Source organism: Ochotona curzoniae, unplaced genomic scaffold (assembly GCF_017591425.1).
Source record: "Ochotona curzoniae isolate NIBS_2020 unplaced genomic scaffold, NIBS_Ocur_1.0 contig_908, whole genome shotgun sequence".
In the NCBI taxonomy this organism is placed as follows: Eukaryota; Metazoa; Chordata; class Mammalia; order Lagomorpha; family Ochotonidae; genus Ochotona; species Ochotona curzoniae.
The window spans coordinates 17670167-17688575 of NW_024466607.1; the positions used below are offsets into that span (position 1 = coordinate 17670167).

The 18409-nt window shown below is 53.5% G+C and overlaps 1 protein-coding gene across 1 annotated transcript in view; it reads right to left on the minus strand.

Moving 5' to 3' along the window:
- LOC121165774 (store-operated calcium entry regulator STIMATE) overlaps positions 1 to 18409 on the minus strand; it is a 39508-nt gene that overhangs the window by 8178 nt on the left and 12921 nt on the right. Inside the window, exons 2-6 of the mRNA XM_040994620.1 lie at positions 7189 to 7237; positions 6746 to 6841; positions 4859 to 4980; positions 1053 to 1165; positions 418 to 495 (exon numbers count right to left, since the gene is read on the minus strand). Coding sequence (XP_040850554.1) covers positions 418 to 495; positions 1053 to 1165; positions 4859 to 4980; positions 6746 to 6841; positions 7189 to 7237 — 458 coding nt within the window. The remainder of the gene's footprint in view (positions 1 to 417; positions 496 to 1052; positions 1166 to 4858; positions 4981 to 6745; positions 6842 to 7188; positions 7238 to 18409) is intronic.

The window sequence follows — 18409 nt, forward strand, 5'->3', positions numbered from 1 at the left end:
GTGTGTTTGGTGGGCCACCTGCTCTGGCCCCTCTCCTAGCAGCTGGTGGTCCACCAACAGCAGCTGCTCTACCCTTCATGTCACTCCTCCCTGACTTCTAGCCTATGCATTTCTCTTTGAGATCTGTGGTCAGGAATAAATGACAGGGGCTCATCTGAAATGGTGATCAGGAAGGCAAGGGTGTCCCCAGGTAGGGAAGATAAGAACAAGTTCTTAGGGGCCTTTGTCTTGCATGGGGGCCTGGAGGCCAAGGACCTGCCTTTCCAGGAAGCAGTTCCACTATGCCCGGGTCCATGGGTGGGCGTGGAGGTGGAGAGGTGGCAAGTGGTCACACAGAAAGGCACTGGACTCAGGACTCTTGGGAAGGGAGCAGGGGATGGGTGGGCAAAAGGGAAAAAGCTGCGGCAAGGCACTGACGTTGACAAAGAAGGGGACGATCAGCATGACGATGGCCAGCTTCAGGTCGGGATTTTCAATGGGGTTCAGCAGGGCCACCTGCAAGAACACACTGGGTGAGGAGGAGGAGACTGCACACAGGGCTGCCCAGCCGACGGGGTCCCCTGGACACCATGTGGAACAGCTAGTGCTGTGGGAGCTTCCCCTTGGGGAGGGCTTGCAAGGTGCCAAAACTGCCCCGCAACTTGCAGCGTGACAATAGCCAGTGCTGCAGGTTCTGACCGCAAGGCTCCTGGATGCTTTCTAAGGGGAACCCTGTACTCTCAGCACAGCCCAGGCCCCCGAGCCTACGGGCAAGCCTGCCAGGTGGGCACATTCACAGGATCCCACCCCAAAGGCCAATGTGGGCAGTGAGTGTGTGTGTGTGTGTGTGTGAGAGAGAGAGAGAGAGAGAGAGAGAAAAGGGAGTGGGTGCTGAGTAAAAGGATGACACGTTACGCTGCTCCTGAGTAACCCATGTCAGATCAAACCCGGAGGACCCTTGCAGAGGGAACACCAGGACAGGGCTGGGCTCAAGTGGACAGGAAGTGCTGCTGGCTTGGCTCGGCTCGGCTCAGCACAGCTTGGAGCTGTTGATGCAGGCGTGGCAAGCAAACCTTCTTCCACTGCAGGAACAGGAGGACGATAAAGACGACAGACTTCTCAAAAATCATGATCACGATGTACAACGCGCACTGCCCGAACCAGGCTCCACACTGCAGGGGGTCTCCTGCGGGGATGTGAGGAGCTTGGTCACATGGCCACTGCCCCCCTTCCCCCTTCCACACCCAGAAGCCCTGTCTGGAAGATGCTTAGAGAGGTAGGCCCTTCCCGTCTCCCCCTCCCAGAGCCCTGACCGTCCCGTACCCCTAACAGGCAAACAAAGTAATTTGAGTAAAATCAGAGAAATCCTAATTTGGAGAGACCAGTGTGGCCCTTTCCCCTCTCACCCTCATGAGACTCTAAAAACAAAAAAAGCACTGAAGTTAGAAAATACCACTGTGCCCACTGCTGGGACACGCAAAGCTGGCCAAGAGAGGCCACGTGAGACTTGTAGCTATTATTATCTGTGTTTACTTTGGCCAGGCCTGATGCTCCGACTGACTGGCTCATACAGCTGGATTCTGAAGGCAGCCATTAACCTGCCCATGAGCCTCCCATCTTCCTGTGTCTGGCCACGTCTGGCCTAGGGCCTGAGAGCAGGAACTTGAGTCCAGAGGAACCCACATCACATCTCCTAGGGGCCACAACGAACTGCCCTGGGCAGGATACAGAAGAGACGAGACAAGCCCTGGACTGAGGCCTGGGAGAGGCTGTGACCAAGGCCTGGGCCTCATCTGTCCAGTTCTCATGCCTGAGATACTCTGCAGTCAGGCTGTCCACGCCAGGGACACCCAGGGCCTGGAGGATGTCTGGAGTGCTCCCAAGGGGGAAGTGGAAGAATAGGGGTAGGGGATGGTCCTGTGACGTGCAGACCCCAGGGCGGGGGCCTGTGAACAACACTCAAAGTGGAAGACCTGGAGGGAGATTAGTCACCCATAGCTGGTCCTGGACACTCTGTCAGAGCTGCCTGATCAGGAGGAGTGAAGGTGACATTTCAGGGGAGGGGAAAGACCCAGTGGAGGCTTTGGGAAGTGAAAGTGAGTGCCCACTGTAGTGGAGGCGCCACCCAAAGCCTGTGTGCAGCCCTAAGGCACACAGTGCAGGGCCATTCCCTTTTCTGGAATGGCCCAGAGGAAGGGGGTGGGGGTGCAGAGAGCCTCTGGGAAGTCCTCCAACTCCTTTCACTTTGTCTGGCCGGAAGTCACCAGCCCTTGAAGCACTGAGATTCCTGGATTGCATTCTCAGAATCAACAGGTAAAAAATTCTGGTAAAGCCATCAGGAAAAACAGTGGACGGGCAGCCAGGACATGCTACTGGCAAGCACCTCTGTTGCAGGGCTTGCCAGGGCACCAGGTTGACGAGCACGGGCTACTGCTGTTTATCAGCCAAGGAACATCCTCTTGCTCCTCACTTTCAGGCCAAGACCATCCCCAACCCCCAATACTCGTCTTCCTTGCAGGCCCAGGGACCCCAAGTTTCTGCTGCACTCAGGGCTGGGCTGTAGCTGCCTCCCTCAGCTACTTGGATGCTGAAGTAAGAAAGCTCCCAGACAGGGCAAAAAGTGGAAATCTCCACCCCAACACATCAGCTCCCCATGTGCACCTGTGGCCAGTCTCTGCAGACTTTCGCCTCATGGGGCAGCCTGTTGAGTGGGCTCCAGGCTTCATTTCTAAAGCACAGACGTCATCCATAACCCCAAGCGGCTGGGCGTTCTGTGCTTGCTGAATGATTCCTGCAGGACAAGCTGCAGGAGGGAATGTGGCAGGGGTGGGGTGTGGGGATGAGGAAGGGAGAGGCGTGTTGGGGTAGGGGCGAGGAGTGTGAGGATTGAAAGTGGGACAGGCAGTGAAGCCCCACTGAGCCTGTAGGACACAGGCCTGACCCTCTGACTAGCTCCAATCCACTTGCCCTTCAGGGCCATGTGACCATGTTCCCCTGTCCTGTGGCTTGTGACCTGTGTTTCCCTAACAACTGGGGCCTGTGGAGAACCTCTGATGGTACGCTAGGTACACTAGGTGCACTAGGCAGAACCCCAGCAAAGGTGGCCGCATACTGGTCCTGGGAGCTGAGAGCAAGGCTGCTAGGCAGCAGAGGCAGGGCAAGGGCACCAAGGGGTTAAGGCATGTGGGCCGTGGCAGCCATGGGGGCACTTCTATGTGAGAAGTCAAGGCAGCACCTTGCAAGGGGAGCCCAGGATGCTGCTGCTGGCCCTGGAGGCAGAGCTGGGCCCAGGCCAGTGCATGCAAGTGGGCTCTGGCAGCGGGCAAGGGGCAAGAGAAAGATCTATCGCCAGGGAGCCTGCAGCAGGCACTGTCCAACGGCCAGGCCTCCTCCACTCTCCTACAAGGAGAGCTGCCGCTGGCCCTCAGCAGGCTGTGGGGGCTTAAGCCAGTGAGCTTGCCATGCTTTGTCATAGCAGTGACAGAGGACAGTAAGAGAGATTAGAAGCTTGCCACAAGTGACTAGGCAATCCTTCCTCAGCCTAGGTGGGGGACACTACGCCGGGCCACACTGCACTGCTCTCATGGAATTGGTGAGGCCCTAAGGCCAGGTGGGTGAGCCGCCGTTCCATCAGGCAGCCATGGCAGAGTCAATGTTCATGGGCTGAGGGTGGTGATGGGAGGGCCTGGGTGTCCTGGGTGCAGAGGGCAAGATGCACCCTTCCCATCACACACTGGCTGGGTGAGCTCTGTGTGTCACCTGACTTTCCCAGGGATGCGTTCCGGGGATGGACAAAGATGCCCTGTGGTCTGTTTTTGCCCGGCCAGTAAGGAAACAACTCCTCCTCAGATGTCTCCCCAGGAGCAGCAGCTGTGTGCAAGACGCTATCTTAAGTTGGTGACTCACCAGCATCAAGTGGCTGGGCTAAGAAAAGCCCTTCCCTGAGCTCATCTCCGCACAGCGACACAAGACACAAACCGTTACTTCAGATCTCTAGAAATACACAAGACAGGGCTGCTGCCACCTCCCCCTGGAAACTGGCAGCTCCTGTATACCTTCAGCCATCTAGAAGAGAGTAGCCCTTGGGTCCTAAGGCCTGGACTTGTTGGGCAGTGGCCAGGAAGGGAGAGGAGGGGGTCCAAGATGCCACCCACCCCTGCACTGCCTGCTGCTGGTACCTCCCTCTCACCAGGGAAGGGGAGCTCCTGCCTGCGGACAGCTCGGGAAGTGGTCCCCGCTACCCCCTGCAGCTTGACCATGACCCGGGAGGGCACAGGAAGGACCTAGAGATGGCATCTCTTACCAGCAGCCCACACAGAGGCCACAGCAAGGGCCGGTAGATGGCAGTGTCCTCCCCAAGCTGTATCTTAAAACAGCAGTGGGTCCCTGCCGGGCCAGCACCTGGAGGTGGCCTGTTCTAGGATGTGTCACTGAGTAAGGATGGCCCTTGTGTCCTTGGTAACCAGTAGGTGCCAGAGACTGGGTGAAGTGTGAGCTGGCAGGTGAGAGGTGGTCAGGTGACCTGGTCAAGGACAGATGCAGCCTGCAGCCGTGAGAGCCACCTGTCTCTGACAAGGTGAGCTTCACGGAGAGGCAGACAGGCACCACAAAGTGGCCTCTCAACCATGCCAGCAGTGGGAGCACAGGTGCTACAGGTTGGAAGAGTACCCATCAGACCACCTCCCTGACTCCAGGGTGTCTCCCAACTCTGGCCACCATCCCTGCCACTGAGCCGGTGCCATATGCACAGGAGGATGGTGCTTGGGCCCAGAAGCAACCCTCTACTATGCAGGGGGCCAGCCAACAGCTGCTGAACTCCGTAGGGATCATGGAGCTAGCAGCCCCACCACACCCCACCCTGGTATCTAGGGTATGTTACCGTATTCGCCAAAGCGCAGGGACTCCCACTGCTGCCACTCTACCAAGACGCTGACGGCACGCACACCGGCATAGATGAGCAGCATGCCCACAGTGGCATCCAGAAGGAAGTTGATGAGGTACCTTCGAAAAAGAGGACACACCAGTGTGGTCAGAGTGAGAGCCCGTGGACCAGTCCCTGGGGTCAGAGGTCAAGGCTAATGCAACTGTGGCACGTTGTCCTGTAGGAACAGACGGGGCTCTGGGAATGGAGACGGGTGGCTCGTGGCCTTGAATGTGCCCTTGTACATTCCGGGGTACCATGAAGGTGTGCTAGTGTCAACTGGAGGTGAACCACTGTTAGCAGGGAGGGCACCGAGAAACTTGGCAATCTCATGTTCCTGCCAGCAGAAGGTCAGCAGGAACTGCTCTGGCCCCCTACCTTGGGAGTTCCTAGCAAGCAACACCTGTGCCTGTGCAGAACAAAACTTCACTGCCCACAGCAGGGGGCAAACTGACTGGAAGAGGAGAAGGCCTGGAGGGCATCCCTGCTGGCCACGTGTCCTGTGGTCTTTCTCTGGGCTGGGTCCTCCCAAGCAAAGGCCCAAGACCCAGATCTAGGTGACCATGGCTTACCATAGGCTATGGATCTCCCCAGCAAAGTGGGAGTCAGGGTCGTGGGTGTGGTGCAGACCCTCTGTGCCAGCCATGTGGAGACACAAGGCCAGGGTGTCCAGCTGCAGTGGGTTAAAACAGCTAGTATTGCCCAGCAGCCCCCCACCCTGACCTGGGTACTGTCATGGGGCTCCAATATCAGAGGCACAGGCCGCAATTGTGTCCCCAAAGCCAGCATAGATGGGCCTGGCACAGTAGCCTAACAGCTAAAGTCCTCACTTTGCATGCACCAGGATCCTATATGGGCGCCAGTTTGTGTCCTCATGACCTGCTTCCCACCCAGCTCCCTGCTTGTGGCCTGGGAAAGCAGTCGAGGACGGCCTAAAGCCTTGGGACTCTGTACCCACACAAGAGACCTGTGCTTCAAATCGGCTCAGCACCGGCTATGTGGCCACTTGGGCTATGAATCATTGGGAAGATCTTCCTCTTTGTTTCTCCTCCTCTCTGTATATCTGACTTTAAAAAAAATCAAAATCAAAACCAAAACCAAAACCAAAAACAGCATGGAGAGGAAGTGGGCAATGGTCTCTGGCTGCCTTTCCTCCAAGAAGTCACCAGGGGTCACTCTCAGACCAGTGACGGATGGACAGAAGAGCAGTTGGCCCGGCCTGTGGCTCTGTGATGCCTCATACACCTGAGTCCTCCAGGGACCCATCCCAATAGGCACATTGCTGTATGTTCATGTGCTTGCTCACTGTCACTTACAGAGCCTACTGTGCATGAGCTCTTGGGAATAAAACCAACACAGGCGGGCCTGGGGGACAGCAGGGCAGCCCGAGGGTCCCAACCCCTTGAGCTGTGGGAGCCTGTGTGTGGCTCAGTAACAGAATGGGATTGGTCACAGGACCTACATAGGGGGTGAGGGCCACCTGTAGCAGGAGTCAGGGACAGGGAGAGGAGGCAAGCCCTCCCAGCCACTCTGTCTCTACATGGAGACCCACTCAGACCTGTCAGCAAGCAGCACAGCGAGTCAGGGTGGGGCTGCAGGGCTGCACGGAAGGCAAGCGGTGCAAACTGAAGGGGGGACGCACACCCTCAGTTCCCAGAGCTCCAGGATAGGCAATGACAGATTCAATCTGTGTGTGTGGGTGGCTGGGGAACACGGGGGTACTAGGAAGGCAAGGTGCTGGTCAATTTCATCCCAATCCTTCCCCAAGCTGTGGGGCGCAGGACAGGCAGCAGGGGGCAAGACCAGCCTGGGTTCTCAGTGCAAGGCGCAGTGGTTTGCACTTACAGTGAGCATGGGTCCTCTTCGGTGAGGTCTGCCAGGTACACGTTGGCAAAGTGGATGAAGAGCATGCCAATGGCTTGTTTGGATGTGTCCAAGAACCTGTGCCGAACACAGCGGTGCAGGTTAGCGGTCTGGCAGGAGGGTTACCATCTGCAGAGAGTGCCAGCAAGTGGAGAAATGGTCTCCTTCCGATGAGCTCTTACTCTGGTGTGGGAGACCTGGATGGTTTTAGTCTGGCCAGCTCTGGTCATTGCAGCCATGTGGGGATCGGGGAGTGAATCAGCCAATGGAAGATCTCTCTTAACCAGATCCTTTACATCAGAACTAATTTCTCATTCCATCCCCTCCAACTTCAACAGTCCTTCCCCATACATCCCTTCCTCAATTCCCCCAAGCCTAATACAGTACAAAGCAGTCTAGGAATGAGTTACTAATTAAATACATACCATATCCTCCATGGCCGCCTTTCATGCTTTGGTTCTCTGAAGCGCTTGACTGGAAGAGAAGACAGACATCAGAGCTTTGCAAGGTGACAGCACAGAGCCGAGCGCACGGCACAGTGGCGCTGTCAGTCACTCTGCTGACTCTACTGGGGCCAGGTGTTTCCTCTCTCAGCCTCCAATGGCACACAGGAAGCCCAGGGCAGGCCTGGGGAGCCATGCACTGCTGATGGCTGGTGGAGGTTTTCAGAACTGGGCATGTAAGAAGAGCAGGCAGAGGACCCCAAACTTCCTTCAGCTTTGTGACAAAGCTATTTCAGCTAATGTCCTGCAGACAGCAAAGCAGAACTCGGCTGCTTCTACCCACACCTGTGCAGAGGGTGTGCTCTGAGCCTCTGTGGTGGAACAGGAATGTGGCCTCCACAGGCCCCTTCCCACGGAGGGACTGGGGGCTACATACACACACCATGGAAACCCAGGCAGGACATAAGGGTCTGCAGGGGACGTCCTGGCAGGGCCAAGGGCCAACAGCCAACTCCAGGGTCACTCCCTGCTGTTGGCTGTCCTGCTGGGAGGAAGGGGAATCTGCCCTCATGGGTACAAGACACAGGACACCTGACAGATCCTAACAACGAGGTGGCTTTTCCCCTGACACACACATGCCCCAGCAACAGCATGGCTGCAGGATGCTTGCACACAGTAATGGGTGATCATGTTATATAACCACAGAATTAATACACAGCGCAGCTACAAACATGACACATGTGGCTACACACTAGGCTTGTCATGCTGAATTAAAGCACCTCCTTTGGAAAAGATGAATGAATGGAGAGCAGGTAACATTCAATATTAGGTACTCTTAAAAGTGTCTCTATTTAGGATGCATATTTTCCAGTCTCTCTTCTTTCAGTTTTGTACTTAAGGCAGCACTAAGAGAAGCAGGTGCCCTGCCCCTCCAAACACCAGCAACCTTCCAAAACCTGCTCCCTTCCAGCGTCACGCCGGAAGCCACTCCCTCCACTCCTGCCACCTCCTGCCACACAGGACAGGGACTCGTGCTGGCTTCACATACTCAAAACCAGGACATTGTACTGCAGGAATTTCAGGAACCTTTAAAGTATAAAGAAGTGTCTTTTAACAGTCCTCAGAGAGTCACACCCCATGGATGGACTGCCTGCAGGCCTGAGCACCAATGTCCCTGACCCACATGGTCTGTGAGCCAGTCAGGCCTGGGGTGGGGTAGGGGTCAAGAACCCACTGCAGTTGCCAGGGAACCTGGCCTAATGCTTACACCTGTGGGATACCACAGGCCCTGCAGGGCTGAGCTGAAGGAAACGGGCACAAGGCTCTGAGTCTCGGCTCCACAGGCCAGCCAGGGCCTGGGGCCACCTGTGACAGCAGCAGAGGGAAGGTTCCCAGTGCTACTTGCAATGGCTCTTCTCCACAAATCGTCCCAGCCAGGGTCACACTGCCTCGTCCCTCCAAGCTGCATCCTTGCTGGTGGTGGGGCCTGCTTGAAGTACCAACGCAGCGGTGCCCCTTCCCACCCACCCCCCATCCTGACAGTCAGTCAGAACTCCAGACTTCTGTGTGTGCTCACGTCATGTGACACTCCCACACCGCTTGTGCTTGCAACACACCTCTCCCAGGGGCCAAGGGCCTGCTATGCCTCCTTGGGTGTTTTTGGTTTTTGGTTTTTTTGAAAGGCAAAGTGAGTGAGTCCCAAAAGGGGGGAGAATGAGGGTGACAATCTACCGGATCACTCACCAAATATCTCTAACAGCTAGAAATGCCCATCTCCTACGAGGGTGTCAGGGACCCAACTGCCTGAGCCATTACCTGATGGCTCCTTCTCATCCTGGCTCTCAGGGGACCATCTCCCTGATGACCTCACCTACAGGTGTGCCTGTCCCACCTCACCTGGCCCCTTGGCCTCCTTCCCGTGTTTGGTCTAGTTGTTCTTGAATGCTGCCTTCTCCCTACTGGGAAGTCAGCTCCCTGAGACCAGGAACTTCTGCTCCCTTTATCCCTGAGATCCTAGGATGTGGAGGGACCTTGACTCATGACAAACAACAAGTGGGGAACAAAGTGGTTCATTCTCTCTGTCCCCTGGGTGCTGGCCTGGTACCTGTTTTTAATTCCCTGAGAGCTATGGATTTTCAGGATGGGTTCTCCCACCAGCTCAGCTGGCGAAGCTGGGTCCTGCCATGGGGTTGAACAGCTTCACCTCGGTCAGACCGCGTGGACAGTTTGGCTGCCAGAAGACAGTGGTCTGTCCAAGCTCCCTGCTGAGGCAAGGTGAGCCGGCCCCCTGACTGCCTGGCCTGAGAAGTAAGCACCAGGTCATCTGGGTTGGTACCTAGCCTACATGACCACAACCCAGCTTTCCTCTGGGCCTGATGAGGTGCAGGCTGGAGGTTTACCAGCTTTCACCTTTCCGAGTGAGCTTCAGCTAACAGCTGAGAAAACAGTGGCCTGAGAAAGGAAGAAAAGGGGCTAAACCATCTGGCAAATAAACAGGCTGAATGGTCCATGTGCAGCCCTCCTTTAAGCTGCGACTTCCCCAGGGAGTAGGGCTGTGGAGCCATCTGCTGAGGAGGGCTGGGAGCCATCACCGTGTCCACAGCCCTGGGGGTGGGGGGTGGGGAATCCTGTGGTCACCTAAACACACAAGGAGATGCGAAGCCTTAATAACATGGATGTGAAAGATGCAAATGAGTCATGATTTTTTTCACCCAGATTTTCTGCAAGTAAAGCCTCCAGTAGTGCGTGGAGGAGCAGGTGCACCTGACTGAGCTGCTGAAGGTGAAATCAACTGTACCACTATGAGGGTGGGTAGTGGACCTGCGGGCTGGGTCCCCAGGACTGCCTGGGGTAAGGGACCTTCAGTTGGTGTTAGGTGGCTTTGGTGATCCAGGAGCGTGTAGGAAAAGGACTCCAGGGCACAGGATTTGACCGCAGTGGAGAGGTACTGGACTCGGCATGTGTTTCCTGACACAGCCTTGCCTCTGAGTGTAAGTTTCTCCTAAAGCTGATGGGATCCCCAAGAGTTGATGGGCTATCCAGGGAGGGCCTGACCCTGTGACCAGAGTCCCCAGGCCCTCAGGGTCCAGAGAACTCACAGAGAAACGCCATCTGTCTCTGCCTGCTGACCTGTGTTGCCCAGATGCATTTAGGAGCTTCGCTCCGTCTCAGAGAGGACAGAGGTGGGGATGTGTGTTTTCTCCATTAATCCACAGGTTGCCCGAAAAGTAACAAGTTGCAGCAGGTGTTTGGGCAGTATCTATTGCAGTCTTCAATGTTTAGATACCGTGACCCAGAAAATCCATGTCTAGAATTTTCCTCTCCAGTTACACAAATGTCCACAGGTCTGTGTGGAAGAGTGGGAAGTCTTCCCCAGCACAGATGGAAATCCACAGCCCCCCGTGGAAACATGGACTCTGGGAGTCTCTAGGGCGGAATTACAGCAAACGCCAACCACTCCCCCCTGGCCTTTCAAGCTGTACAACTCCACACTGCTCCAGTTATTTACAGTAGAGTAGAAGTAATAACTTCTGCTGCAAAAAATAATAATTAAAAAATGACTGAATTACAATTTTGCACATTAGTTAATTAATAGCCTTTTTCAAATCCAACTCATTTGGGAAATTCCCCTCTGAGAGAGCAGCTTCCAGCAGACAGAACCCCCTGGAGATGGAACACGCACCCCTTCTGCCAGAGCTGTGGGGGTCTGGCTCTGCACATGGCCCCAGGTGTTCGCAGGCTGCTCAGGGCCCGGCATACTGGCCCAAGGGCTTCCCTTCTGGCTCTGCTGGTTCATCAGAGTCTGTTACAGGGTCTTTCAGCAAACAAGCAAAACAACCCCTTTGACTGTGCTAAGAGGCCTCGGTTAAAGGCCTGCTGTCCCAAAAGACTGACTTTCCTTGCAACCTTGTGGCTAGCCAAACCCTCAAAGATGCTGACCCAGAGCCTGAGTTTCTCAGGCCACTACCCAAGCACAGAAACTGACTCTCAATCTAGGCAAACATTTGTCTCTGTGTCACAGAGGGGTCAGAGGGGACACCCACTGGTCCCGCTGCATGGGATAGCTGAGCTGCAAGACACAGACTGGATTTCCATCTTTGTAACCCACAGTTCCAGCAGAGGGGGCACCTGCCCCTTTCTACATTGATGCATCAGTACGCTGCTGAGTTCGCAGTAATGGATGGAGCCTGGCCTTGGGTGAAGCCCAGACTTCCATGCAGCATGATCAAAAGTCAAGAAAAGCACCCCAAAGGCCTGGCACAATGGCGCAGTGGCTAAATCCTCACCTTGCACATGCCAGGATCTCACATGGGTGTCGATTCATGTCCCAGCTGACGCACTTCCCTTCCAGCTCCCTGCTTGTGGCTTGGCAAAGCAGTGGAGGATGGCCCAAAGCTTTAGGACCCTGCATCCACATAGGAGACCTGGAAGAAGCTCCTGGCTCCTGGCTTTGTATTGCCTCAGCTCCGGCCATTGTGGCCATTTGGGGAGTGAACCACTTTTCTAATTCTTTCTCTCTGTATCTTCTTTTCTCTGTAAATCTGCCTTTCCAACAAAAATTAATAAATGTGTTTTTTAAAAAGATTTATTTTTATTTGTAAAGTCAGAGATATAGACAGGATATAATACATCCAGTCCTAAATGTCAAGGTACAACGGAGAACGCACGGCCACCAAAGTTCCTTGGCACAGGGCACAGGCCACAACAGGACTCGGCAGACAATCTCTGCCTGCAACTGTTCTAACATCACCCTTAGTTCAGCTTAGGTCCTCGGGCAACCCTATCCCTGCCTCTGCCAGCAGCAAGTGGGGAGGAGGACACAGTTTCCTAAGAGTGGGCAGCAGACCACCCCCTCCCCTGGTCACCTGCTCTGGCTGCTGCCCCAGGCTCCATGCCCAGCCCAAGTGGCATGATGTTGGTCAGGAGACCTGGTCCACAGCTGGGAAGATTCCCCTTCTCAACAGGCTCCCTAGACAAAGCAATGTGCCTGAGTCAGCAGTATTGTAGCAAGGGTGCTCAGAGACGCACCCAGCAAGTCTGGGTGGCTGAGGGGCATGGACAGAGGCCTGGGATGGGGGATGCTTGGGTCCAGATCCAACTCAGCCTCTGCCTTGCTGGGAAGCCTCAGGCATTCCATTTATTCGTGCATGGAGTCTCAGATTATCCACACTGCCCCAGTGCAAACTGCTGGGGACAGGCGTGCATGCTCTGAGAGCCAGGCAAGCAGTGTGGGCCTGGGGGAGCCAACGGGCCCTTGGCACCAGGCAATGTGGGAGGACAGGGTGTCACCTGGCCCATCTCAAGGATAAGCAACAAACCCAGAGGGACAAAGTTATCTGGGATGAAGCCACACAGCATAACAAAATCTACCACCATGTGCCAGGCCAGAGCTGAAATTTGGGTGGTTCGATGGTAGAGCCCAGGCATGTGAGCCCAGGCTGCCCCAACTCCATGCCATGGTCCCAGCTGCCCTTCCATTTCCTGGCACAGAACAACCTCAATTTTCTGGTCTGGAGCTCTCCCTGTGGATGACAAGGACTCATCTCCTGGGTTGCCCCAACTTCCACCTCACCTTCACCCAAATGCACCTGGGTCCTTGACAATATCAAACAGAGGTGCCCAAGCTGCTTTTGCAAGGACACTCACCTGAAGCCAGAAGGAACCGGCTTGTTAGGAAGCACTTAAAGAAGTCAAGGACAAGAGCCAGTAGGACATCACCAACAGTCGTGCAAAGAGATTTGAACTACTGGTCAAGTAAGGGGTGCTACCAGGTCGTCTGCAAGCCTCTGGGTGGGAAGTAGGGGGCACCACACAGTGACCCAAGCAGATACTCCTCCTTCGCTCACACTGGGCTTCACCCTGGAGTGGCAGGGTGATTGATGGCAGACGGCTCTCCTCACACCACAGCCATCCAGCCACACTGAAGACCTCTTTGACTCCCTCAGCCCGGCGACGCTAGCGCCTGCAGCTGCACCTTTTAACAATGCATAGGCTCACCTGCTGGCGGTCCGCTCACATCCCTCCAGTCCTCTCTACCTGAGAAGGCACAGGGCAAATCACAGCTACAGAGGCACTACATGTTTCTGTGTCCCTTGTATAAGCCTGCAGAGCACAGTGAGTGGCTCCGAGGAACAAGGCTGTGCCGAACAGCAGCTCAAGAAACAGACCTCAGCAGCAGGCACCGGGTTGTAGCAAGTTAAGCCACTGCTTGCAGTGCCTGTACCGCACATTGGCGTGCTGGCTCCAGTACTGGCAGCTTTGCTTCCAACCCAGCTCCCTGCTATTGTGCCTAGGAAGCAGCAGGGGATGGTATAAGCACTGAGTCTCAGCCACCCATGTGTGGAGACCTGGATGGGAGTTCCCGTATCTGGGCTTTGGCCTGGCTCAGCTTAAACTGTTGGAACCATCTGGGGAGTAAACCAGCAGGTGGAAGATCTCTCTTCCTCTATCACTCTTCCAAATAAATGTGTAAATAAGCCTTAAAAAGTCCCCAGCAGGAGACAGCCAGGTGATTGGGTTCCTACCACCCACCTAACATGGGGGAACCCAGATGGTGTTCTGGGTTCCTGGCTGCAACTTAGCGTAGCCCTAGCTATAAGTTAGCAACATCTGCAGAATGAATCGGCAGGTAAATCTGTTTCTCTTTCTCTATGTGTGTTTCAAATAAAAGAGAATTTTTTTTTAAACTTTCAAAAGAAAGGTCTGCCCTGTAGCCATCTCCCCGGAGGCCCGGCTCCCTGCAGTGAGCAGAGGCCAGTGCAGCAGGGTCTGCTGGTGGTGGCTTGGGGGCTGTCTCACAGCTGTGTCCTCCCTGGTCCCAGACCCTACCACCCTAGAATGGACATAATTCATCTCCAGGGAATCACCATTTTTCCTGAGAAATGAGCTCACCTAAGCTGACTCCCAGACAGACAGGTCCTGGGGACAAAGCAGGGGCAAGCACCTCCTGCTATTTGTCCTCAGTCTCCCCAGCAGGTGCATTTCAGCCAGGCCAGAGGCCCAGTCAGTTCACACCTTAACACACCTGATGCCACACAGGAGGCAGCAGGTACGGGTAGAGATGATAACATAACCTCACACCACAGCCAGGACCAGAACACTGCCAGGACAATATGCACACCATGGGGAAGGAGCAGGCCCCGTTTCCATGATGAGGCCATCTGACGCCTACACCTAGGTGGAGGGCTCACAACATGACACACATGTAAGTCTGACACCTGTGTTGGCTTGACAATCTGACATGGATGATAGTGTCTCAGGCTGCCCACCAGCAGCGTGCAGACAGCCTTGTCAAAAATCAAGGCAAATAAAAGAATGTGCCAACTGTCTGAGATCCTGATGGCTGGGGAAGTTGACTCAGTCCCAGGTGAGAAGTCCACTGGGGTCTCTGGGCCTGTTTAAGGAGACTTGGGGAGCTCCCAAGGGTCAGCAACGCTCTCACCGCCATCTCTGTAGGAGTTCGGCAGGCCTGCTCACCAGGATGAATGCCAAGTGGAGAAGCTCCCACTATGGCTCAACAGCTGGACAGCTGAATCACCCTGTGTGCCAACGGCACAAGAGCCTATAGCCAGAATTTGAACAGCACTCCCATATGAGGTGTTGGTGTTGCAAGTGATGGTTTAACCCACTGCCCCAAGGTATAATTTACCAAAAAATGCACCTGTGGTAAGTCAGCATACATCTCAGCAAGTTCTGAGAAACAAACACTAACATAACTTTCACTACATCCAAGATACAGCAACTTCCATCACCTCCCAAAACTCCTTGAACTCCCTTTGCAGTTGGCCCACCGCTTCCTGGCACTATGGATGGCTGAATTTCCTTTCTAGAACCCCATGTCACACAGCAGGTGTTCTGTTAGCTGCTTGTTTCTGATCAAGGTATTCAACATTGTTGCATTATCAGTGTCTTATTCCCCTTGGCTGCTGGGCTTAATCCAGGGAACGGATACACCAGTTTCTTCACTAAGGTATTGACTTCGGTTGGGGGCATCCTGCATCAAGTTGCTACAAACATTCACACCCAAGTCCTTTTGTGGCCTTTCTGTTTCCTTTTCTCCTGGGTAACTTAAGGGTGAAATTTCTGTGTCACAGGATCACAGAATTCTCTTCCAGGCTTGTGGGTGTCTATTTTCCTGATGACTTAATGATTCTCTCTCTCTCTCTCTCTCTCTCTCTCTATATATATATATATATATATATATAGTTTACATATTAGGTTTATTTTATTTTTATTAGAAAGGCAGATATACAGAGACGAGGAAAGACAGAGAGGAAGATCTTCCATTCACTGATTCACTCCCCAAGCATCCGCAATGACTGGACCTGTGCCAATCTGAAGCCAGGAGCCAGGAGCCTCTTCCAGGTCTCCCATATGGGTGCAGGGTCCCAAGGCTTTGGGCTGCCCTTGACTGCTTTCCCAGGCCACAAGCAGGGAGCTAGATGGGAAGTGGGACCGCAGGAATTAGAACTGGCACCCATATGGGATCCTGGTGTGTGCGAGGCAAGGACTTCAGCTGCTAGGCTACCACGTCAGGCTAATACTCAGTATATTTTTAGATTTATTTTTTGTTGTTACTTATCTGGGAGGCAGAGGTACACAAAGAGGCTGACAGAGAGACCTCTCTCTGCTGGTTCACTCCCTTAGCTGATCCAAAGCTAGAGGTGACCTGGAGTCAGGAACTATATCCAGCTCTCCCATGTGGCAGCCGTGCCCTTCCATGTCCCAGAGTCTACAGTGGCAGGCAGCTGGGATCAGGCGCTGGAGGGGGGCACCGAACCCAGGCTCTCCGAAGTGGAACGCAGGTGATCTTCCCCATTAGGTCCAATGTCTGCCACATACGAGGCATCTTTTGAAATATCCCTAAATCTTTGGAGAAACATCTGTTAAGATCCTTGATCTATTTTTAAATTCCATGGCCTTTTTACTGAGTCACAAGAATTCTTTGCATGTTCCACTCACAAACACTTCATCAGACATTATTACTACAAATTTTTTCCCCAGTTTTGTGGCTTGCCTTTTTTCTCCCCTAAGAATTTTAATAATTATGACTGTATCTATTTACAGAGCATGATGTAATGTTTTAACATGCATATATATTTGATGCAATGAAATCTACTCTTCCTGATTCTGAAACACAGACTATTTACTACTTGAGAAACTTGGAACTAGAAGTGTTGCAGATTTGGGAGTTTGTCAAAATATGAAATATTTGCATAAACTTCACAGCTGAACAACCCCAACTGTAAAATTCAAAACCCTCTGAGTGTTACGGATGTGCTCAAAAAAGTCTCAGATTTCGGGGCAGGAGTTGAAGCACAGCAGCTAGGGTGGTGGCTTGGGACATCCACAGCCCGTGACTAAAAAAGGCCTGGTTGAAGTTCCAGTTACTTCCCACGTCCAGTCCAGCTCCCTGCTTACCTGTCTGGGAAGCAGCAAATGACGGGTCAAGTCTTAGGGCCCCTGCCACCCCTATGGGAGACTCAGATGGAGTTCTGGCTCCTGGCCTTGGGCTGGCCCAACCCTGGCTGCTGCAGGCTTTCGAGCAGCAAACCTTGGATGAAAGATCTCTCTCCCTGATTCTCTCAACTCTTTCAAATAAACAAGTGAACCTTTAAAAAGTTTTCTCAGGGTTTGGATATTCAAATTAAGGATGTTCAACCTGTACATGACATATTCTAGATTAGCCATCCTGCTGCTATAATATGGGACCCCAAAACTTATTCCTCCTGGGCCAGTGTCATGGCTCAGTTGGCTAATCCTCTGCTTACAAGTGCCATCATCTCATATGGGTGCTAATTTGTGTCCCAGCTGCTCCACTTGCCATCCAGCTTCCTGCTTTATGGCCTGGGAAAGTAGTCGAGGACGGCCCAAAGCCCTGGGACCTGCACCAGTGTGAGAGACCCAGCAGAGGTTCTCAGCTCCTGGTTCAGATCGGCTTAGCTCAGGCTGTTGTGGACATTTAGAGAGTGAACCAGCGAATGGAAGATCTTTGTCTCTCCTCTCTGTAATTTCCTTTCCAACAAAAATAAATAAATCTTAAAAAAAATTATTCCACCTGCAATTTACATTTTTAGATTTTATAAAATGTAATTGCTATTTTAATAGTGATTATATGGGTGAGGGGGTGCAGACCCATGTAGGTCTCCGATCAGAGTGGAGGGGATCAGGATGGGGAGGGAAGGTGGGTGGGTGAGTCTGTCTTCTCTCCAGTTGGAGGGGATGAAGGGGAGGAGTGTGCTGCTCCTTGCTGTCAAACCAATCAGCGCTCCCTCCTGGGACTTTATAACCTGTGATCAACATTTTTCCATCCCCTCCTTCCCCGTTTTAGTTTCTTCACAGTATGTTTTGAAGGGCAGAAATTATTAGTTCCGATGAAATCTAACTGATCACTTTTTATGTCTTTTGCTTTCTGTGTCCTAAGAAATCTTTGCCTATTCCCAAACCATAAAGCCTTGCTCCTATGCTTTCTTGTAAAAGTGTTCTAGTTTCTACTTCCACATTTAGACATGCCATGTATTTCTAGTCAATTTCTGTTTATGACATGGTGACATTAGGATATACATTTGGGAAACTTTCTTTAAATTATTTTTATTCATTTGAGACACAGAGCTCTCACCCACTGGTTCACTTTTGTAACAGCTAGGGTGGGGGCAGGAGGAAGCTGTGAGACAAACTCAACCTGGCTCTCCTTTGAGGCTGGCCGAGACCCAGTCACTCGAGGCTACATCTGCTGCCTGTCAGGGTGTCTGTTAGCAGAAGGCGAGAATCAGGATTTCTGGAGGGTGGCACTTGGTGAGGGGGTGAAAGCCACTTCCCCTAAGCCTCATCCCTTTTCATCTGCCTTCATCTGCCAGCAGCCAGTGTCCAGCAGTGGCTCTCCCCCTGCCCAGCCTGCCCACACAAGCTCACAAGGCCTGGAGGGTCAGCCAGCGGCATGGTCAGACATCTGCCTTCTTGCACACGGCTTGTCCTCCATGTCCTCCCCAGAGGCCTCCAGCTGCTGTGGCCTCTTGGACATGGTCTCCTCTGTGCCATGTAGGTTTCTTGGCTCTGTCTGTGGATCCGGAAACTCCCCAGGGCTCATCTCAGACCAGGCTCCTGGGCAGCAGGCCTGCTGTCCACGTCTGCATGGTTTCTCCAGCTGTTTTGGCTTCTTTGCAGACTGCTTACAGAAGGCTAGGATGCAAACCGCCCCCTACAT